The 24,892-nt window shown below is 40.1% G+C and overlaps 1 protein-coding gene across 1 annotated transcript; it reads left to right on the top strand.

Moving 5' to 3' along the window:
* The first annotated feature begins 21,786 nt into the window (after positions 1–21,786).
* On the top strand, positions 21,787–24,812 carry LOC104222050 (uncharacterized). The gene is made up of 2 exons (XM_009773228.2): positions 21,787–22,148; positions 24,469–24,812. Exons 1-2 carry the CDS (start codon positions 21,837–21,839, stop codon positions 24,577–24,579), a joined length of 423 nt encoding a protein of 140 aa, XP_009771530.1. The 5' UTR covers positions 21,787–21,836; the 3' UTR covers positions 24,580–24,812.
* Positions 24,813–24,892: the final 80 nt, after the last annotated feature.

Here is a 24,892-nt window from a genome sequence, read left to right as displayed (position 1 = left end):
TTGTTATCCGTTATTCCCCGAATCATGTTTTCCCTGCCCAATTTTAATTGTAATTATCTACTTCTATTTTTGCTGTCTATGATATAATTGTACAGGTTTATTTGGTAGTCTGGTCCTAGCCTCATCACTACTTCGTCGAGGTAAGGCTAGACACTTACCAGCACATGGGGTCGGTTGTGCTGATACTACACTCTGCATTGTGTGCAGATACTAATATCGGTGCGTTTTGACCACAGTAAGGTTGATGCCTTCAGTCCAACAGGCGACCCGAGGTAGTCCTACAGACGTCCTCGGGGCCTTGGCGTCACCTCCTATCTTTCCTCATTCTGTTTTTACTTATTCAGAGACAGACTTATGTATTTCATTGAGACTTTGTTTGTAGTGTTCTTAGACTGTCTGTGAAGCTGTGACTCCAGTTTTGGGTAGTATTGTACTTCAAATTATGTAGCAATGTTTAGTTGGAATATTAAGTTTCGGCTTCCGCATTTTCTGCTTGTTTAATCTTATTCTGTTGTTTAACTACTTAGTACTTTACATTGTTTAAAATGTTTAAATAAAATGGGAGAGAAATTTGCAATATTCGGATTGCCTAGCTTCCACGAGTATGCACCATCACGACTCCCGAGGGTGGAATATCTGGGTCGTGACATTCAGTTAATCGACGTAGACTCGGGGATGAGACTATTTTGAGGTTGTACACATTTATGCTATTTATAATAAGCGATAAGTAAGTGTCGTGAAGCATAAAGGGTAAACAAATCAAAGAAAATGAGTTTCGTTGAAGGTTGTCGATTTGGAATAAAATATGATCTGATCCATAATACCCAGTATTTATGGACTAGTGTCATACAAGGTACCCCATGACCACGATAGTAGGGTACGTAAAGTGTATTAAAAGTGAGCATTATTTTAAGTAATTTAAAATAATTCTTATTATGTGGATTATTGGTTAATGGGGGAATTAACAAGTTAATTGAAATTAGTTGGTAATTAATTAATAACCTTGGGATAAGACTTAACCCCCTCCCCCCAAAACGTGGCAAGCCTTCATTACCTATCTAGTGACTATTGATTAAATTGGAAAGGTGTCACACTTTGAGAAAGAAAAGTGACACCATGCATGGAATGTGGGGCCTACCCAAAAAGTTAAAGATAGCATTCATAATTCAATAATAATTCCTAATCTCTTAAGAAAAGTTTCTGCCAAGCTTTCAGACTTTCCATTACATATACATAGTAACGTTAACTCTAAAATCTCTTGAAAAAAGAGTTTCAAAGATGCAACATTTTCTAATCTCCTGAAGAGTTTCTACCAAGCTTTCAAGCTTTCTATTACATATACATAGTAACGTAATTCTAAAATCTCTTGAGAAAGAGTTTCAACAAAGACAATTTTGCAATAGCAATGTTATTGCTTTGAGCATTTCATACGGATTGTTCCCTAATTCAATCTCACAGTTACGTGTTTTATCGCAATTAACGTATGTTAAAGGGATCGTCAAGAGAATCGACACAGGTATGTTAAGGCTATCCCTTCTTTCTTTTGGCATGATCTATACGATATGAACGAAACGAGAAAATGCACAACTTCCATAAATGATTCTATTCATAGAAATGCTAGGGGTGTCTATATTCCTGATTCCCCATGTGAATTATTATTATTATATCTTTTGTTCATGGGTCTCAGAAAAATACGTATTTGATAAAGTTTATCCGAAAGGTATATTGATTTTTATGGCATTCCGAGAAGATTTTATTAACGTATTTCATATGCATTTCATGCATTTATACATGCACATTGACTCATAACCATATGGCGTTACATATGCGTATATATATATATATATATATATATATATATATATATATATATATATATATATATATATATATGGGGTATGCGAAAGGTTATGGCGTTATATATGCACCACCACCTGATCAGTTGGTATACGTTAATGATTTGCCCAGAGTGGACGATATGATATGATGGGATGCCCTCAGAGGCGTGATGATGTTATGAAATATGTACCTATGCACGACATGACATTCATACACATATGCATGACACTATAATTATTTCATGATTTACAGAGTTATCCAGACTTACAGGTTGAGTCATTTACTCTATAATTCTTCCATGTTTGTTATGTACTTATTTATGTGCCTATATACTCGGTACATTATTCATACTGTACATCCCTTTTGCCTGGGGACACTGCGTTTCATACCTGTAGGTCCCGATAGACAGGTCGAGAGCCCTCCAATTAGTATGCTCCATTTGCTTCGGAGTTTCTTTTTTGGTTAGTATGATTTAGATGTGTATTCTTACAGGCTTGTAGACAAATGTCATGCACGTAAGTTTGTATGACCTTGTTGGCCTATGTTCAGTTTACTAGTGGTTATTTTGGCCTTATAGGCCCGTATGTCTTATATATAAGTTGGATTCACATGTTGTATTCTACTTATCTCATGGCAGCCTTCCAGCTCAGTTATCCATAATAGTATGACATGAAAAGATATGTTATGTTGGTACTCGGTTGAGTAAGGTACCGGGTGTCCGTCGTGGCCTATCGGTTTGGGCTGTGACATCATAGAACCTAGATTGAGCGCTGAGGGGCTGGCCTCCACCTCTAGGAGAGCCCCTACCCACCTGACCTTCGCCTCTGGGCGACCAGACGATTGGTGCGATAGTTGGCGTTGTAATGATAGGCTAAGAATACCCACTGGATGAACCCTAAATAGCTGGTGGACGGTATGAGCTCTCTGGAATGACACTGAAATAGGGCTACACTAGAGCACCCCGAGGAGGTGGCAGTACTGGAATAGGCCTGCTAGACTGACCCCTCATGAACTAACCTCCGCCCCCAGACGGGGCGCCACTGAGCCCTATAGAATATCGAAACCACTTGTCCCGTGGCATCTGTTCTCAGCTCCGCTGACGAACACCCTCGATCCTCTGAGCTATCTCCACAACCAGCTTGTAAGAAGTCCCCATCTTAACCTCTCGGGCCATAGTGGCCTGGATACTTGAATGCAAACCCGCAAAGAACCTCCGCGATATCTCTACATCAGTAGGAAGTATCATAAGTGCATGGTGAGATGACTCTGAGCATCTCGCCTCATAGTCGGTCACTTACATCTGAACCTGCTAGAGTTGCTCGAACTGAAACCGCAACTCTTCCCTCTGAGAGGGTGGAATATACTTATCCAGAAAGACACGTGTGAGCTTCTCCCATGTCAAGGGTGGGGAACCTACTGGTCTGCCAAGAAGATAGGACTTCCACTATTTACGGGCCCTGCCCTCCAACTGAAAGGTGATAATGTCCACCCCGTGGGACTCCAATATCCTCATGTTGTGTAGTCTGTCCCTGCACTGATCAATAAAGCCTTGGGGGTCCTCAAGTTGCTCACCTCCAAAAACAGGAGGATGTAGTCTGGTCCATCAATCCAAGAGCTTATGCGGCTCACCGACCGCAGCTGGTTTGGGCTCAGGTATAGCTTCTACAACTGGCTGGGCTCCGTCCACGGTAGTGCGCCCGGGGTCTGGTACACAATAGCTACATACCCTGGAGCCTGAGAGGTAGGGGTATGTGCTCTTTCTCCTGCCTGAGATGTGGCTGGGTCCGCTAGAAATAAACTAGCATGAGTCATAAAATCCATAAACTGCAGCATACAGCCCATGACCTCCTGGAAACCTGGCGCGAACATGAAATCCACTAGGGCTTCCCCCGTCACTGGCACCTCACCCTGCTCCTCAATGACAGGATCATCTACTGGATCAAATGGTGGTGCAACTGGAGCAACTCTAGGACGCCCTCGTCTTGTGCCTTGGGCAGGAGCCTTCCCTTTGCCTCAGCCTCAACCTCTAGCAGTAGGGGAAATAGCCCCTCCATGATTGGGTACATCAGCCACGTGCGTTCTCACCATCTATGAGAGAATAAAAGAAAGATACTTAGTACAACATAACCTACATGATAGGAGATGAAGAAAGATTGGTTTCCTAACACTCTATACCCGCTCGAAGATAAGTACAGACGTCTCTGCACTGATCTGCAGGACTCTATTAGTCCTGCTCATAACTTGTGAGACCTACGCGAACCTAGTGCTCTGATACTATGTTGTCATGCCCCATTTCTCCTATAGGTCGTGATGGCGCCCAATGTTGCCGCTAGGCAAGACAATAGTGAATTAATCATGCAATTTCTCTATTTAATAAATTTCCAAGTATTTAAATTCCATTTATTAAGAAAATAAAGAGTAGAGAATTTAATAAAGTAAACGAAGACTAATGAGTCAGCAATAACTGTGAAATAACTACTCCACAACCATAAAGTCTACTAGTAGGTGTTCCAAGACCTGATATTATAAGTGTATGAACAACTAGTAGAATATACAAAACTCTTACTACTATCTGCAATGAAGTAGACAGAAACTAAATGCAAAATAGAGACTATGGGTGCTACAGAACATCTCAGGAAGCAGCTCACCACTAGGCCTTAGAGTATTGGTGGTACACACCGGTATGACCGCCAGATGCACCTACCTAAGATCCTGCACGGTTAGTGCAGAAGTGTAGCGTGAGTACATAAATAACATGTACCCAGTAAGTATCTAGTCTAACCTCGAAGAAATAGTGACGAGGGATCGACTTCGACACTTACTACGGGCCAATAATAAAATACAGAAATTCTAATAGACATGGGGTACATAGATAACAACAATTGATAATAACATGATAGCTACTTCAACAATTTCAGGCCATTAAATAAATTATAACCTCTTAAGTTATAAAAGTAATATCAAGTGTATTCGGGCTCCAAACATTATCACGCACGATTTATGTATTCGGGCTCCAAACATTATCATGCACGATTTATGCTGAGGTCGTACTGCCCGATCCAGAATAATGTGTACACTGTCGAGGGTCTAGCGGCACGAACCATGGATGCAACTATTCTACTACCGAGGCGTTCGGCCTGCTCCACAAGAAGAGAGGATATTCTAGGAATAACCAATTTAATTTTATCACGAAGTTTATACACAAGGGAATACAATTTCCATTAACGGTCAAGTAACCCGCCAAAGTTCAAGGTAAGTGAAGTTTGGTCTTTACGAATTCTTTATCAATTTTCAAAATAAAAATTTAGGCACTTTAATTAACAATTAGGGTCTGAACATTACAAGTATTTCATGGTTTGGGTCATATACTACCCGAACATAAGCATAATTAGTAGCTACGTATGGACTCTCGTCACCTCGTGTGTACGTAGCCCCCACAATTAGGAGCAGATAGTAATTTAAATTACCTATGGGGTAAATTCCCTCTTACAAAGTTAGGCAAGAGACTTACCTTGTCTTAGAGTTCACAAATTAGTTCTAAAGCTTCAACTCGGTGCTGAACAATTCGAAACTAGTCAAATGTTACATAAATTAATCAATACATGTCCAAAAGTTCATAATTTAACTATTAGAGTAATTACCCAACCCAAATTGGAAGATTCTTAGATTTCACCACTGGGCCCACGTGCCTGAATTCTGAAAATTTTCACCCAAGATAATTATTACCCATAACCTCACCAACTCAATTATATAATTTTCACCCAATTTCATAATCACTTTCGTGGTTAAATCCCATTTTTATCAAAGCCTAAGTTTTTCAGCTAAACAAATAATTTTCACAATTTTACATGTTACGATCTACCCATAATCTTGTTTTAAACTTTTATTGGGTAGGAATTACTTACCTTCCATGGCTAGGTTGAAACCCTCTCTACAAAGCTCCAAAATCACCCAAGAAATGAAATAAATGAACTAAAATGGCCTAAGTCCCGAAATTAAAAGACCTCACTCCCTCGAGTGATTCCGTTTATGCGGACCTTGGGCCGCACCTGTTGCGCCGCTTATGCGGACAAAGGTTCACTTCTGCGGAATGCACCAAACCCAGCACTGGACGCACTTGTGGCAATACGTTGCACCTACGAGCCCCCTTTTGTGGCTCGCGTATCGCACCTGCGACCTCACCCATGCTGGCCTTCTCCGCACCTGCGATCCCCACATCGCAGAAGCGAGTCCGCATCTACGAAAGAATCTTTGCTTCTGCGGACACTGATACCCCCTCCTCTTTTCACTTTTGTGATCCAGGCACCACACCTGCGAGCTCACACCTACGGCTAGCTCCTCGCATGTGCAATTTCACCAGAAGCCCTGCTATTTCAGCCATTCGTCCAAGTCAAAATTTGATCCGGGCATCGTTCGAATAGCACCCGAGTCCCCCGGAGCCTCGCCCAAACATACCAACAAGTTCATAAACATAAGGCGGACTTGCTTGAATCCTTGGAACACGTAAAACAACATTAAAATGAAGATTCACACTCCAAACCAATTCGAATCAACTCATGAACTTTAAGTTCTTCCAATTTACTACGAACGCGCCGAATCATACTTAGACTACTCGGAACAACACCAAATTTTGTGTGCAAGTCTTAAATTACTATATGGAACTATTTCCAGGCTCAGAATCCCAAACGAACATTGATAACATTAAATCCTACTTCAAACCAAATTTAAAGGACTCTAAAACCTTCAATGTGCTAACTTTCATTATTAAGCGCCGAAATACTCAGGGGTCATCAAAAACTCAATCCAAATATACACCCAAGTCTAGAATCATCATACGAACCTATTGGGACTGTCAAATCCCAATTTCGAGGTCGTTTACTAAAAATATTGACTCAAGTCAAACTTAGCCATTTTTATCCAATATTAAGGAACTAAGTGTTCCGATTTCAACCCAAACCCTTCCAAACCCGAACCAACCATCCTCGCAAGTCATAAAATAGAAAAATCACATATAGGGAGTCTTATTTATGGGAATAGGGATCTAGAAATTAAAATAACTGGTTGGGTCATTACACTCTTAAGCTCCAAATTCTCGTCCTAGGGGGCACTACCAAGTGACACGGTAGTAAACCCAAAGGGTGAAAAAAACACTGGGCATACCATGGACACTACTACAAAAAGTGAAAGATGTGGGAACACACCCACCTCAAGTCAAAGGAAACTTGTGGATGATGAGCAAGTGGTGCAAGAAGAAGAGGTCCCGAACAATATAGTGCAATTGAATGATGAGGTTCGTATTGATATTGATGATAGTGTGGAAGAGACTCAAGAGGAGGTGAACCCGGCCCGTCTAGGTATCACATAATTTACATACCAGAGGCGGTAGTGCAAAAGGCTAAGGTACCATTACCTAAGACTCCGCCTCCATATCGTTAAAGACTTGCCAAGCAAAATGGTGAGAATCAATTCAAGAAGTTCATTCAAATAATGAAGAGTCTCTCAATCAATATGCCATTAGTTGAAGATTTAGAGCAAATGCCCGGTTATGCAAAGTTTATGAAGGATATCATGACGAAGAAGCGGTCAATGAATTTTGAAATCATCAAAGTCACTTATCAAGTGAGTGCAATTATGCATTCAATGGCTCCTAAGTTGGAGGATCCCGGTGCTTTCATGATTCCTTGTATAATCTGAAGTGCCAAGTTTGCTAAAGCTCTTTGTGATCTTGGGGCAAGTATCAATTTGATGCCCTATTCGATTTCAAGACTTTGGAAATTGGGCAACCAAGACCCACCTCTATGAGATTGTAAATGGCCGATCAAACTATGAAGAGACCCTTGGGGGTGATTGAAGATGTCTTGGTTCGTGTTAATAAATTTATTCTTCTAGTGGATTTTGTCATCTTAGATTGTGAAGTTGATTATGAGGTGCCGATTATTCTTGGGAGACCTTTCCTTGCTACAGGAAAGGCTCTTTGTGATGTTGAAGCAGGAGAACTTACCTTATAGGTTGGTGATGCAAAAGTGGTTTTCCATGTATGTAAGTCAATGCGACAACCAAATAGCAATGAGGTGTGCTCGTTTTTGGACTTGGTGACCGATGTTATTGTTGATGAAACAAGTGCTATGATCAATGTGGGTGATATGTTAGAGGTCGTCTTGCTCAACTTTGATGATGACGAGATGGATGGCTTCATGGAATGTGTGAACTCTTTGCAAGGAATGGGGTCGTACAACTATGCACCGCAGAAATTGTCCTCAGATCTTGAAAATAAGACAACTCCTCCTACAAAGCCTTCTATTGAAGAGCCTCCTACCTTGGAGTTGAAGATATTGCCTCCACATCTTTGGTATAAATTTATTGGTCCTTGTTCTACTTTACTGGTTATTCTTTCCTCTTGTTTGATTAACGTGCATTTGGATTCCATTTTGGCGGTGCTACAAAAGAGGAAGAAGGCTATTGGGTGGACCTTGGCAGATATTTGAGGGATAAGCCACACATTTTGCATGCATAAGATCAACTAAGAGGAAGGCGCCAAACCATCTATTGAGCATCAAAAGAGACTCAATGAGGCTATGCAAGAAGTTGTCAAAAAGGAGATTATCAAGTGGTTGGATGCCAGGGTTGTCTATTCCATCTCCAATAGTTCGTGGACTTCTCCGGTTTAATGTATCCCAAAGAAGGGGGCATGACGGTGGTCACCAATGCAATAATGAATTAATTCCTACAAGAACGTTGACCGGTTGGAGAGTGTGTATGGACTATCGCAAGCTCAATAAAGTCACAAGGAAGGATCACTTTCCACTTTCTTTCTTAGATCAAATTCTCGATAGGTTGGCCGGTGTGCTGTCTATTGCTTTCTTGATGGGTATTTAGAGATACAACAGAATTCTGATTGCTCCAGAAGATCAAGAGAAAACAACCTTTACATGTCCCTACGGTACTTTTGCTTTCAAACGGATGCCATTTGATTTATACAATGCACTGGCGACTTTTCAAAGGTGTATGATGGCTATTTTCACGGACATGGTGGAGGACTACCTTGAAGTTTTCATGGATGACTTCTCAGTGGTTGGAGATTCTTTTGATGATTGTATTGCAAATTTGGCTAAATTGTTGGCAAGATGTGAAGAAACAAATTTGGTGCTCAATTGGGAGAAGTGTCATTTCATGGTCAAGGAGGGCATTGTCCTTGGCCACAAAATCTCAAAGAATGGAATTGATGTTGACAAGGCAAATATTGAGGTGATTTCTAAATTTCCACCTCCAACTTCGGTGAAGGGTGTGCGGAGTTTCTTAGGCCACACGGGTTTTTAACGGCGTTTCATCAAAGATTTCTCTAAGGTGGTGAACCCATTGTTCAAGCTTCTCAAGACGGATGCTAAGTTTAACTTCAATGATGATTGCATGAGAGATTTTGAATTGTTAAGGTTTAAGTTGACAACTACTCCCATCATCACCGCTCCAAATTGGAGTGTCCCTTTTAAACTCATGTGCGATGCAAGTAACGTAGATATTGGAGTTGTTTTGGGGCAACATATCAACAAGATTTTTCATCTGGTCTACTATTCTGGTAAGACCATGAATAGTGCCCAAGTCAACTATATCGTTACGGAGAAATAGCTCATTGCCATTGTGTTTGCAATTGAGAAGTTCCGCCCGTATTTGATGGATGCAAAAGTCATTGTCCACACGGATCATGTGGCGCTTCATTATATTATGAGCAAGAAGGACTCCAAAGCTCGGTTGATGATATGGGTGCTTTTGTTGCAAGAGTTTGATATTGACATCCAAGATAGAAAAGGGAGTGAAAATCGAGTGGCAGACCACTTGTCTCGTTTGGAGGAAGAGGGGAGGCCGTATGATGGCCTTAAAATCAATGGCTCATTCCCTGATGAGCAACTCTTGGCTATTTCAATGAAGAGGTGCCATGTTTCGCGAATCTAGCAAATTTTCATGCTTGTGGAATCATTTCGGATGAGTTTTTGTAACGACCCGACAAGTCGTTTTGAGCTTTTGCACTTTGCTCTCCAGTTCTCAGGCATGACTTGCCCCATGTGATGGATTATGACTTATGTAAATTGTTAGTTTTGGTTTTCAGGGTAATCGGAATGAATTTGGAAGAACAGTTCTCAGTTTGAAGCTTGAAATTTGAAAAGTTAGACCAAGATTTGACTTGTTGGTACATAATCTCGGATCAGAATTTTTATGATTTGGTTAGCTCCGTTAGGTAATTTAGGATTTAGGAGCATGATCGGAATGCATTTTGGAAGTCCGTGAAAGATTTAGGCTTGAGTTGGTGAAATTGAGATTTCGGCATTTTTCGATTGATAGGCGAGATTTTGATATAGCGGTTGGAATGGAATTCCGAAAGTTGTAGTAGTTCCGTTGTGATATTTGGGATGTGTGTGCAAAATTTGGTCATTCGGACGTGGTTTGGTTGAGTTTTTTATCAAAAGCGGAATTCAGAAGATTTTGGGAATCCTAGGCTTGAATTTGATGTGATTTTGGTGTTTTAATGTTGTTTTGAGCATTCTGAAGGTTAGGATGAGTTTGAATAAAGTTATGTGACTTGTTTGTATTTTTTGGTTGAGGTCCCGGGGGCCTCGGAATGATTTCGGATAGTTTTCGGGAAGGTTGAACTTGAGAAAATGCAGCTGATGTTGATGCTTCTGTCATATCCGCATCTGCGGATCGGGGACCGCAGGTGCGAGCTACGCAGGAGCGGAAGAAAATCGTAGGTGCAAGAAGGACCGTAGGTGCAGCTTGATAACCGCATCTGCGATACTGCAAGAGCAATGAGGCGACCGCAGATGCGAGGCCTGGTGACATATGTGAAATCCACAAAAGCGGATGTTATTCCGCAGAAGCGGAAGCGAGATGCACTTATGGGATCGCAGATGCAAAAGTGCTGGGTAGAATGTATAAAAAGGTCCCTTCGCTATTTTCAATCATTTGTTCATCATTTTTGTGTGATTTTGGAATTCCAAATTGTGATTTCAAGAGGGAATCAAGTGTCGATAGAGAGGTAAGCTGCTTGGGCTTTGTATCTTGGGTTTATGGTGATTATTTCATTGTTTAATCATGAAATTTGGGGGAAAAATTAGAGAAAGAGTTGAGAAAATTAGGGCTTGAAATTGGAAAGTTTAGATAGGGGATTTGTGGGGCCATTTGAGGTCCGATTTTGATGTTCTTGATATTTATAGACTTGTGGGAGGATGAGGATTATATTGATGTGATTTTTGTCGGATTCTGAGACTTGGGCCCGGAGGCCGGGTTTGAGCAATTTCGGTATTTGTTATCTAAATTGGATATTTTCGAGTGGGCTTTATTCCCTTAGCATATTTTAATGATTATGTATTGATTGTGGCTAGATTTGGAGCATTCAGAGGTCGATTCGTGAGGGCAAAGGCATCGCGGGCTAGAGTTTGGACCGGATCGAGGTGAGTAATGATTCTAAATGATATTCTGAGAGTATGAAATCCCGGATTGCATATCGTTGTGCTATATTGAGGTGACACACACGCTAGATGACGAGCGTGGGGTCGTGCACTGTTGAGGATTGTGACGTAGTCCATCCCGAATGACTGTTTTACTGCGTATTTGATTGAAAACAATTTGCTATCATCATGTTTTGGGCTGAATGCCATATTTGGGCCTCGTGCCAACTATGTGAACCCTTCGGAGATTTTTATTAATATTTTCTCACTGTTTTGACTTTAAACTTGTACTCAATCATGCTATATTCTACTATTTTCAAAACTCAACCATGTTCACTCTGCTTTAATACTTGAAATGATATTTTAAATAATATTTTGGGCTGAGCATCATGTTTTACTGTTGCCCGAGTGGCTTATGCGATTTTGACTGAGTAAGGCCGAGGGCCTGTGTTGTGAGGATACTTTTGGGTCGAGCTGCACGCCCCAACGGTGATACACTGATTATGATTATAAGGCCTAGGGCATGAGTTTTGTACGCCAAGAGGTGGCTTGTTGATATGAGGCCGAGAGCCTAGTGATGATGCCACGAGATAGCTTGATATTGCGCTTGGGCCGTAAGGAGCCCCTCCAGGAGTCTACACACCCCCAGTGAGAGCGGGTACCCATTGTGATGTGAGATATAGCCCGAGGGGATGGTATTGTTCTGAGATATTGCCCGAGGGGCAAACCTTTATGTGTTTATCTTTCTTATTTGCCTGTCGTCTACCTATTTAATTGTGTAGTTATGCCCGAGGGGCGGATTTTCTGTGCTTATCTATTCTAATTGCTTTGCATTCAATTGCTTAACTGTTAAAAAGTCATTTTTAAAGAATTTTAAACTGAGCTAAGCTGCTTTAAAAGATTTCACAGCTTTATTGCTTTCTTACTAGTTTTGTACTACTCTATACAGCACGTTGATGTATTTTTCGTGATTTTCTATCACTCAGTCTTTAGTTATGATTATTACTCACTGAGTCGGAGTACTCACTTTACTTCCTGCACCTTGTGTGCAGATTCAAGTATTTCTGAACCCGGTAGCGGGTATTGGTTGATCGGAGGCAGAGTCATCAGAGTTTAGCAAGGTAGCTGCCGGCGTTCGCAGCACTACTTTTCTCCCTCTTGATTCCATTAGACTGTATTTAGTATATTTCAGACTTTTCCATTGTATTTAGACCCTAGTAGATGCTCGTGACTTGTGACACCCCGATGTCGGGCTGTATTTATTTCCGCACTTATTTATTTTGCTAAATCTATACTTGTTAGGGATTTATCCCTATAAATGACTTAAATTGACTTACTAAACTGTTAAAACTGAATTTGGGAATTGTGTTGGCTGTCCTTATCTTCACGAGAGGTGCCATCATGATCGGACCCGGTTTGGGGGTCGTGACAGTTTTCTTTAAACTAAAGAAAGAAGCTCAAACGGGATTGTCAATATTATTATTGATATAAGCCATACCTCTTCCAGATTTGTACAGATGGGGTGGTTAGAAGATGTGTACCGGAATAAGAGCAAGGTGAAATTCTTGGGGCTTGTCATTCTTTGCCATATGGTGGTCATCATGGTGGAGCAAGAACGACGTCCAAAGTATTTAGTTTCGGCTTATATTGGCCCACTCTTTACAAGGATGCAAGTGAGTTAGTAAAAAAATGTGATGAATGTTAACAAGCTAGTGGAATCTCAAAGAAAATGAAATGCCTCTCACTACCATTTTGGAGATTGATATTTTTGATGTGTGGGGTATTGACTTCATGGGTCCTTTTATGAGTTCTTGTGGAAACACTTACATCTTGATCGCGATTGATTATGTCTCCAAATGGGTTGAGGTCGTTGCTCTACCCAACAACGAGGCGAGAAGTGTGGTGGCATTCTTGAAGAAGAATATTTTCACAAGGTTGGTATTCTACGGGCTATTATAAGCGATGGGGGGTCATATTTGCAACAAAGCTTTCGACACTTTACTTAGCAAGTATGGAGTTGTTCATAAAGTCATGACTCCCTATCATCCACAAGCTAGCAGTCAAGTGGAAGTCTCCAACCGGGAGATAAAGAGTATTTTGTCCCGAACGGTGAATGCTAATCGGATGGATTGGTCTAAGAAGCTTGATGATGCATTATGGGCTTACCGGACGGCTTACAAAACACCTATCGGAATGTCACCATACCAGTTGGTGTTCGAGAAAGCTTGTCACCTTCCGGTGGAATTTGAGCACAAGGCCATTTGGATCTAAAGAAGTTGAATCTTGATTGTGATGTAGCCACTAACTTGAGGGTTGCACATTTGAATGAATTGTATGAGTTCCGGTACCATGCTTATGTAAGTTTTTCCCTGTACAAAGAAAAAATGAAATATCTTCATGGCAAATACATTTGGAACAAAGAGTTCAAGGTGAGTGATCTTGTATTGTTGTTTAACTCAAGGTTGAGGATGTTTCCCATAAAGGTAAAGTCTAAATGGAGTGGTCCTTTTGAAATTGTGGGTGTGACACATTTTGGTGCATTAGACTTGAAGAACGAAACAATGAAGTATTTCGAGTCAATGGTCACCGGGTGAAGCACTACTTGGGAAAAGTTGGAGATGCCACATTGTGGTGGTCATTCATTTCAGTTGATGGTATTCTGCGTCGTGTCGCGACATTAAATCAAGCGCTTCTTGGGAGGCAACCCATGTTTCTTTTCCTTTTTCTTTGATAGTTAGGTGTTATTTTTGTTCTAAACTGATTTGAAGTGTGCTACAGGGCTGAGTGTGACTTACCAGAATTGTGGACAAAAATCTAGCTAAATGTTGCAGGAATTGCGGACCATGCATTTATGGTTGCTGCAACAAAAGTGAAATGCGGCCACATAATTAGCTTACGGACCGCACAAATGAGAGGTTGAAAATGTCAACTCTCTGAAGTTTAATTTGTCAGAGAAAGGGTCGATGTGCAACCGCACAAGAAATCTGCGGCCGCAACATGAAATCTGCGGCCGCACATAAAATTTTGCGGACCGCAAATGGAAAATTAAAATGAGGCCCCAGGTAACAAACTACGGACCACACATGAAAATGTGCAGCCGCACTCGACATTCTTTCCCTTTTGTAGACCATAAGTATAAATATAAGAGTAGAGGCTAGAATTACATTTTTTTCATCTTCTAAACAAAAATTTGTGCATTGTAAAATAATTCCTTGGTGATTCTATTTGTCCACACACATAGCCAACGTAATCTTTCACTCATTACACTCATTCATCTGGTATGCTTCAATTTCTCGTTAATCTTTTTTTTTTAATTTGTAGCTCTTTAGTCATTTTTATGTCATTTGTCATTAGAATTCAATTGTGTATCCATGTGGGGGTAAATCTGTAATGGGTTAACTAATACATGCACTATGGGGACTGGGTCAACATATTTTCATGCCTTTATGATGTTACCATGTCAAATTTTGCACAAAATTTCAAAACCTATATAGAAAAAAACTAGACTATTCGTAATTTTTGAATTCTGTGGTCGCACCTGAAATTGTGTGTTCTGTAGATTGTGATTTTAGGGCAACATAGTGAAATAAGGGATCTGTGGCCGCAAGATAAAATATGCGTACCACAAATTTCCCACCGCGGCCTTAGAACAACCCTTTTACTATCATCAGAGAGTCCACACTTTTTGACTTAAATATACGGCCGCAGGTCTAATTGTGCGGACTATAGAAAATAGGTTGCGACCACATATCAGCCAATTATCTATCATCAGAGAGTTGGCACTTTTTAAGATTCAAAGGTGCAGCCGTAAGTGAAATTATATGGACTGCACTTCAATTTTGCGGCCGCAAGACAAAATTTTGCGGTCCGCAAGTCCTTATGTGCGGCGGCGAGAAAAATTATGCAGACCGTAGAACATTCCCCTGAAAGCATGTTCTCATTGTGTACCCTCACTGTATCTTCTGGTTTATAGCTTACTTACATATCTCCTGTGTATGTCTGAACATTGAATTGCAACTAACAATCGCCTTTGATTGATACAGACAATGGTTCGATCTAGAGGACGCAGAGACACATATAAAGGAAGAGGTGAACCTTCTCGGGGACGAGGCAAAAGGGCCTTACACCTTGCCCAACAAAAGAAAATTAGAAAAAAGACTATAGCCGGGAGAGGGAGAGGTGCAGACCTCTCCGAGACGAGTTCATATGCCCTGTATGGGGAAGCATCAAAGGTCAATTCAGCCTCCTAGAGCAGTCGGCCGTACAGTCAAGGCTACAAGGGATATTTTAACTTAGGGACAAGCCATCCTCATATCACAGCACTTCCGAAGGATCAAAAAGTGCTAGTCAGGCTTTTGAGCCTTCGGCCGCACCAGTCCCTACGACACAGGATACACCCATCCAGGATATCCCCGATGATGGCAGAGAGGGAGGTACTACAGCTACCAGGCTTGAAAGAACAAAAAATAAAGAGGTTTGGGAGGACCGATTCGTTAGCCTGGCAGCTTTCACTAGCTTCTACACATGGTGGCCAGCGAGGTCGCTAACACTTGAGAAACAGTTCTTAATGATAGATTTGGAGAGGTACAACCCATCCGTGTTGAGACAGTTCGGGGAATGCAAGGGTGGATGTGGTTTACTCAGAGCGTAGTGGATGCCAAGGAGTACCTTGTCCGGGAATTCTACGCCAATATGGTGCATATCAAAAAGGGGACAAAGGTAACCAAAGTGCGTAAACTAAAAGTGAGATTTGATAAGCATACACTCAACACATACTTGGGGTTCGAAGATGTTGAGCCGAAGGAATATTTGGAGAAGTATGAAATGGGAGATGCAACCTGTCCTTGGTTAGCAGAGATTCTAGCAGCATCAAGGCCACCACCACCATGGATCAACGTGGGGGTTCCTATCCACCAGAACTAGGTCCGTTCAAAATCAAACCAAAATTGTTAACTGAACCGAACCGATAACTTATTGGCTTATTGGTATCGAATTATCGGGGTAATATATGATGAACGGATTAAGATTTTATAATTAATGGCTTAACAATTTGGGGGCGGATTACGCGATTTTCTTATCGGGTAATCCATTAACCTGTTAAGAATTTTTATATTTATACTTTTACTCCTATCTATATAAACTTGTTACTACATTGTTGCATAAGTAGTTTTATTTAGAATGATAAAACTGTCTGTAGCTAATGGCACTCCTCTTTGGCTTCCCGTGAATTATGAGTGGACATGAATTGAATTCCTCCCTAGGCCATTTTACTTAAGTGGGGTTTCTTTCATTACTTCACTTACAATTAGAGTTTGAAGTGTGTCTATAAGTGGGGTTTTCTAATTATTTTGTGGATAACAATGTTAATGGTATTGATTGTTCAAAAATTAACAGAGACAGTTTGAACTATGCATTTGGTCGTTTGGTATTGAATTGTTCAAAAAAATTTTATTTGGTTTAGCCGATAAACCGCCCGATAATCATTAATCCGTTACCAATCCATCTGTTGTCTTATGGATGGCTAGTGGATTACTATATTTGTAATTTGATATCCGATAAGCCAAACCGTTAAGCGTAATTATCTGCCTGATCCGCGTAATAAGCACCCCTAACCATAACTCCTTGAGCTTTGAGGCAAAGGGGTGGCAGACATTTGTGTGCAGCAGAGTAGACCCGAGCCAAAATGAGACTCACCTACCGATCCCTCGGGCAGTTTTGGTTGCTTCTATTATGGTCGGGTACCCTATCAATATAGGTGTCGTGATGTCGGCCAACATCTTTGTGATTGCTCAGCAAGATGACTCATCCTACCTGTATCCTAACACTATCACATAATATCTCACCGATGCATGGGTAGAGTCGAGGGATTATGATACAAAGGTGAGGCCAAAGAAGCCTTTCTCTTGGTACTTACTGATGGATGCGAACAACCCGAAACGTAAAGGTCAGACTTCTACCACCACAAACTAGTCTGATGAGCTAGCTGTGGTAGTAGCAAAGACAGTTGATGTTCTATCTACTTCGGCCGAGCCTTCCTCCAGTGCCGCAGCTATGCCTCCACCATCATCTACAGCCCTTACTACAGTTCCTTCCACAGCTTCCACCTCAGCTTTGAAGAAGGTGCACATGCCTACTGCCCCATTTTCTGCCCTACAAGTCTCCCAAACATTGGCGAGCCTCGATAACTAGATGCAGATAGCCACTACAAAGCTATTTGACTTGTCCAGTACTATTGCAGCATAGTTTTCTATTCAGGCACCTCAGTTTCCCCCGGCTGTTGAAGAGACATTGAAGAAGCTCCTAGAGAACCAGAACACTATTATGGCTACCTTGGTACAATACGGGTCAGTGATAGAAGAGCTGGGAAAGGAAGTAAAGAAGATGCAAAAATCCCAGGCCAGCAAGAAGTTAGTGGATAAGCTCCGGAAAGAGGTGCACGGAATTGCTACATCCGGAGATCTTCTATTTGACATGTTATTTGACTCGCATTAGTCAGCATCAGATCCTGCAGCACCATCTGCACCGGTAGCACTAGCTGGCCAGTCTGATGAGCCAGACCTTGCTGCCAGCACTGCTGAGGCATTGTGCGAGATGTTCGCCAACCCCACCACACCCAGAGTCGAGGATGATGAGATCCAGTTGGCTGAGCCAGAGGGTGATGACATTGCTGGGGACACAGAGATGTCCAAGGAGCTGTACGGAGTTTTCTTCACTCTTTCCTATCTTTTACTCTTATTTTGTTAAACATTAGGGACAATGCTTATTTTTATTTGAGGGGTGGAGTTTATTTGTTATATTTGATACATTTTGAGACATTTGGTCTGTAATAACTTGATATTATTCTCTCTTTTCTTATTATGTATATATTTTGTCTCTCTCTCTCTCTCTATCTCTATCTCTCTCTCTCTCTCTCACACTCATTATGCATATTCATTCTATCTTCAGTAGTTTTGCTTACTAGCTTCTTTATTTTTGTTTCGTTATTAGTTCTTTGTTTGATTTATGTTTTAGTAGATAATAAGCCTTTGGTTTTCTTAATATCACGATTCTTTCTAAAGGTAGTTATTGTGTGAATCGGGTGACTCGTCCTAACGATGGATGGCGTGATAACCTTCTTAAGGGAATGAGTCCGTTTTATGTTTAGGTAATAATAGTAGTAGTGAATAAAAAGACCTGATTAAGTCATGCTCGAAGAGTCAAACATACTTCATTTGGAACCAACACACTAACTACGTGCTTATGGTTAGAGACAAGGTTTTTAAAAGAAATAGCTCTAGTTAGTAACTTTGTGACTCTTATGTTGACTTTAGCAATCATTGAGTGGTTTAATTGAACCATAGTGATCTTTAAAATTGAATGTGGTCGTTGTGAGCCCTCGACTCTATCCTCTTTTACAATCTAGTTGCGTAAGGGGTGAGATAAATTGTTGCTAGTCCAAGTATCCGTGCGAAGGGTCTAGAACTTGACCCGAATGTGTTTTAAGGTGAAATCCTAAGTTTTGCTTGCTTTGAGAAGTGATTGTAGACTTTTCTTGGACCGTTTGAGTTTTCTATTGCCAACCAATGTCATTATCCCTAATTAACCCCTTCGATCCTCTAGCCTTTTCTTGGACCGTTTGAGTTTTCTATTGCCAACCAATGTCATTATCCCTAATTAACCCCTTCGAGCCTCTAGCCTTTCTCATTTGATAACCATGTTACAAGTCTTTATCTGTTTTATCGTGACCCTCTCTTGGCACCCGAGCTTTCCTTAACACGCTTGTGAAACAAATGGCTTAAAACGTAAGTTTGGGGGAGAGATGAGGAAGTTTAAAAAGGTATCAAGCATAAAAAGAGAAAAGAAATGACCACTATGAGAAGAGAAGGCAAGAAAAGAAAATAGCAAAAAAAATGTAAAAAGTGAATAAGTGAAAGAGTTGAATGGATTCAAAAAGAGGTAATGATCCTAAGCATTGAGAAATCAAAAAGGGGACACAGAGAATGAAATGATCAAGAAAGAGTGATGTTAAGTCTCTCTAGTTCCCAATGAAAAGCAAGTGCCTCTAAGAATTGGCAAGTGTGAGCCGAGAAATGAAAGATGGAGTACTTAAGGAAAGGTGTAACCACTTACCCATACTGTATCCGACCCTAATCCAAAAGCCTTCATTATATCCCAAAAGAATTCCTACTTGATTTCAAGCCGAGTGAGCTTATATTAGTGGCGATCTACATGAGGGGCAAACCTATAGTACTTGAAACCGTACTTGTGACATTCTCTTGTGAGGGATGAGTGAACCCTTCATAAATATTTGGATTGAGTGCTAAATTTCTTAAGTGCGCTTGGAAAATGGAAGGTAGAGGGGGAAGAGTTTGGAGTCCACCATGGCCTACATGATAGATCAAGAGTCCTTGATGAGTAAAGTCAGTTCTTGAAGTTTAGATGTCATATAAGAACTATATGTGCATGAATATTTGACTTGTCGCCTTGTTGAGTAGTGTGGGTAATTGTTGGTCCCAACTGATGTGTGAATGGCTCACTTTTGACTCGCTTAAATGACCCTTAACTTTTGAAGGTGGGAACTAATTTATTTGCTTGAGAACAAGCAAAGACTTAAATTTGGGGGAGTTGATAAGTGGAAATTTTGACTGCTTATTAGCACCTTTTAACTTTTGTTTCAGTCCAAAAGTATTGAATTGTGTTCGCGAAACTAATGAAATTGTGAAAAGTGTAGGAATATTGGAAGACTGGTCTCCTAAGATGAAATCCGACTCAAAAAGAAGTGTTCCTAAGCACAAGGCAATAAAGGGCATAGAAGCACAAAAGTGCGGTCTGTAGAAGAAATTCTACAGTCGCAGGAGAAATTGCGGACCGCAGAATTTCATTTGCGGTCGCAAACCAAGAAGCAAAATCCAACAGGACTTTCAGCAATGTGCGAACCGCACATGGATTGTGCGGCTGCAGAACCGGGCTTTTATTGACAAAGATTCAAAGTTCAGAGAATATGCAAAGAGCTCAAGTCCTGAAGCCTTTGTGAAGTGCAGACCGCACAAGAATTGTGCGGCAGCAGAAGTTTGCCTCGCAGTTGGAGTTCAGAAATGTGCGGCCGTAGAACTCTTCTTCCTGCCAACTGAAGAAATCTACGGACAACACATAGAATTGTGCGGCCGCAGAACCTCCCGAGAGGTATTTTTGTCCTCAATTTTTGGCCCTGTATAAATAGACAAGTTTCACAAAATTAGGTCAAGTTTGAACTTCAAAAGTTGTTGTAGTCGTTTTTTATAACTATTTTAGGAAGTTTTATCTTATTTGGGTATTTTAACATTAGATTTCATTATTTTATTCTTCGATTATGAGTTTAATTAGGTTTTCTTCTTTATTTTCTGCAATTCCATTATGAGTAGCTAGATTTTTACTAGGGTTGTGACCCAACTTTAGTGTGTAAGCCTTATGGGTATCTAATTTAGTGCTTGTTTATGATTGGATGTTGATTATTTAGCTTAGTTCATGCTTCAATTGTAGAATTAATGGTTGCAAACATTAATTCATGCCTAATTGACTTAGTCTCTACTTGAGAAAGAGGGACCTAGTTTAGGATAACTTAGCTAACAAGGAATTATGTTAATTGAGAGATTGATTAACCTAATTAAAGGGTTCAACCTAGATATAGTAATAACCCGACTTGAGCTCTTATCAACTGTTTTGGTTGATACCCATTTGGACTTGAGAAAGTCAAATTGGGCAAAATCACTCTTTGACCGAAAGATATTGAGTGGGTAATATAGAGTTGTGAGCTATAATACCCCAATCAACAAAACAAGCATTAACATCTTTATCCCATTAAGCAAACACCTAGGTTATGGTCACCCCTAGGCCTTTAAACCATTTGGAAAAACCATAAAAACATTCATATCTAGTGTATATTCTTTAGCTTGCTATCATTAGATTAACAATAGAAGTAGAAAATAAAACTGTATTGTGGATATTCTTTCTAGATAACTCATTTGCTTATTTCAAATATATACCCCTAACACCCCTCATAACTCTCAGTGGATTCGACCCCAACTCCTAGTTGGATAATTATTATTGCCTACGATCATATCATATCTCTCATTGAGGTGTGTTGTGGACATCATCACTATATAATGTTATTTTCCATTTAATTTACCTTATGGTCTAACACACTTTATATCGTGCGCAAAACTTAAACCAAAAAGGAAACTTACAAGAAGTTTTAAAGAATCAAAGCAAATACCGTCTATAATTAATATTAGAAAAATTAACCTAAATAGTCGTCCACCTAACCATTTAAACTAAAAATAACAGGTGGAGGTATAATATATATGCATTATTTATGTATTATATACACGTAATTGTGTATAATAAAAGTATAAATTATATATATAACTAGAAAAAGTAAATAATGAATATGACCGGCAATAAAAAATAGTTAAAGAAGTATCCAGGTCCATACCCGTTACCCGTTTGTTCCACAAAAATCCCGTAATTTCTCGTTCGTTGCCCTTGATATATATTGTTGTAACCAACGTAATTCCCAAAGTCAAAAACTCCAAATTGGCTATGGCGGAAACCACAACAACAATCTCCAATGACTCAATTCCGAACCCAGATGCTGGAAAAGATGACAAACCCAACAATAATCCAATTTTCTCATTACTCTGCAGTTTCCTTCAGCTCTTCAAACCGCCACTACCCAATAAGAAGAAGATAGAACCCACTGCTACTACTTCAGAGGCCAAACCAACTGAAGTTTCAGGTGAAGAGGAAAAGCAAAACCCTGCTGTAGTGAAGTTTCCACGTCAGGAGTTGCCTTCTTTGAAGCTCGAATCAGAAGGGGCTGAACCCGATACTAACCCCGTCGTTTTGTGGCAGGTATTCCAAAAATGTTTAGCACCATTTGGTTTCTATACAACTTGCAAGTATTTAATCAAATTATTTTGTAAACCCTATCTAGTTCGGAGAAACTGTTGTTTTGCATGTGTGAGCTTTGGATGTTTGACTGATTGTTGGAGTATATCCTTGACTTATTTAATGGCTGGGCTACAAATGAGTGTCATTAGTATTGTAAGAATAATATGCAAAAGCAGGTTTCGATAAAGTAACAACAAACAACAACAAACCAGTATAATCCCACAAGCGGAGTTTGGGGAGGGTAGCGTGTACGCAAATCTTACACCTATCTTGTGGGGTGGAGAGGTTGTTTCCGATAGACCCTTAGTACAAAAAGATGAAAAGAGATAATAGAATAGTAACATCAGCAAAGGCCAAAAAGATAGAATCAGAAAAATAAATGGGAAAAGCAATATCAGTAATCACTAACAATGGCAAGGTACTAGGAAACCGGATCGGAAAAATAGTATGAAGTGCTATGTAGAATTCTTGTATAGTTAAGGTCAACTATAGTTGTAAAATGTTTCGGACCACAACCTTTTTTTTCGGGGGGGGGGGGGGGGGGCTAAATGGACACTGTTTTAAGGAAGGATGAATAGCACCCAAGGGTGTGGCCTAATGGTGAATAAAGTGGTGCAAACGTTTGACCAGGGTTCAACTCCCAAAAAAGACAAAAAAAATACAAAAGATGTAGGTGATTTCTTTTCTGTTTAAGTGTTGGTGGCAGTGTTACTCTGTATATGTGACGACACTGTTTTAAGGAAGGATGAATAGCACCCAAGGGTGTGGCCTAATGGTGAATAAAGTGGTGCAAACGTTTGACCAGGGTTCAACTCCCAAAAAAGACAAAAAAAATACAAAAGATGTAGGTGATTTCTTTTCTGTTTAAGTGTTGGTGGCAGTGTTACTCTGTATATGTGACGGCGGAGGCAGAAGCTACCAGGTGGAATGGCTGGCTTTATTACCAATGTTATTAAAAAAAAGGTAGGCTGAATAACGGTGTAAGGTAAATAAATTCGTTTTCCCTTTTTTCGTCTTCATATAGTTGAAATTGCACACATTACTTCTTTTGTGACAATTGACGTGGTCTTAGAATAGATATATATTCTTATAAAGTCTTTCAACTGTATATTCGAAATTTGAATCTGAAGGAAGTGGTAACCCCACACCATCTACCCATAAGGTACATCTGCCCATGTATCTGGCTAGCTTGTCATTTGTACTGTGGATGGAATTTTTGGCCTTTGCTGGGAATATAGGTGGAGATATTGGCATTCTTTGTTCACTGGAAAATCCTTGTGTAATTGAAAATAAAATTTGATTCTTTACCTTGTTCTGGGTATTCCACTCTTTGTGCTTTGAGTCTGTTATTGAATATGTTCAAATGTCTGAGCAGACGAACTTGTGCCTATGTAATACCATGCCTTCTATAGAACTTTTGCTACTAGCAATCTCACCTATTTGTTTTGGTTTTGAGGATACCATACGAAAGAAAATTTGTGGTAAGATGAACTTTTAAAAAGCTTTTGTAGTGGTATGCCATGCTATTTAATCAGATAATCGATGATTATTTTCCATGATACTCTGCTTTCACTTCTGAGTTATGGAGAAACGTTATGAGACACCCCTTCTCACAAAACCAACATTTTGGATTTGGTACTAGCACTGGCCTATGTAACATTGTTTTTTGAGACATTGTGTCAAAGAGAAAGCGTTGAGGACAAAATATGAATTCCTATAATCAGACTAGCCTTCATAATTTGAGACATGTTAGGAAATATTTATTGTATATTATGTTTACAGTAGTAGCAGTTTATATTCTCCACCGTTAAGCACTCTTTTTCTTTTTTGGATAAAGCTCCACAGTTAAGCACCTTTTAAGTGCAGTGTACATTCTCCGGACTAGAAAGAAAAGAGAACATTGTAATCGCTGAGGTCCATAAGTACCTCAACTGAGTAATTTGCAACTTTTCATTGATTTCATTGAAAAATAAAAAGAAAGGTAGTGCTGATATATGTTATAGAACACTAGCTATATAATAAAGAAAGAGGTAAATAAATCTGAACCACTGTGAATAGTAAGACTGCTGTGAACCATACATGGGAATAATAGTAAGACTACTGTGAACTGTATGTTCTATGTTCTAAAACATTAGCTGTATAAATTTGAAAGAGGTGAATAATCATGTCTTCAACAAGTAAAATGTTGTGCCCCTACACATCTCAAGATTTTGCTTCTTTTCTGAACTGCTGCCTTTTCTTATTCTCCTGCCTGAATTTTCTGCACTATATCTGAACTCAGGTTTATGCTATCGGCGGGTTCTTTATTTTAAGATGGGCTTGGACAAGGTGGAATGAACGTCGTGGAAATGGGAGGCCATCCAATGACGAACCTCCTCCCAGTCAAGACTAGACGTTGACACTTGTGTTGCCACAAGTTAGATGGGAGAAAGCGAAGAGTGAATACTTGTGGAGATAGGTTTATGTGAGCCTTGTAAAGGATCAAAGTCACAGTTGTGGTTTTATAATATTAACTGTAAAAACCTGAATCAAGCTACATCAATGTTCTGGTCCGCATTTTATGCAACCTGTGTTGGCTATTTTTGATAATTCTTCAATTGCTAAAGTGAGTCCAGGATTTGCTGATGAGTAGTTGTAAGCTCGTAAAGTGATTCAGCTTGATAAGTGTTTCTTATGAAAAAAAGTAGTGCTCTTGAGCACAGGAT

Source organism: Nicotiana sylvestris, chromosome 5 (assembly GCF_000393655.2).
Source record: "Nicotiana sylvestris chromosome 5, ASM39365v2, whole genome shotgun sequence".
Classification (NCBI taxonomy): Eukaryota; Viridiplantae; Streptophyta; class Magnoliopsida; order Solanales; family Solanaceae; genus Nicotiana; species Nicotiana sylvestris.
The sequence above is the reverse complement of the archived record's forward strand: the minus strand, read 5'-3'. Positions and strand labels throughout refer to the sequence as shown.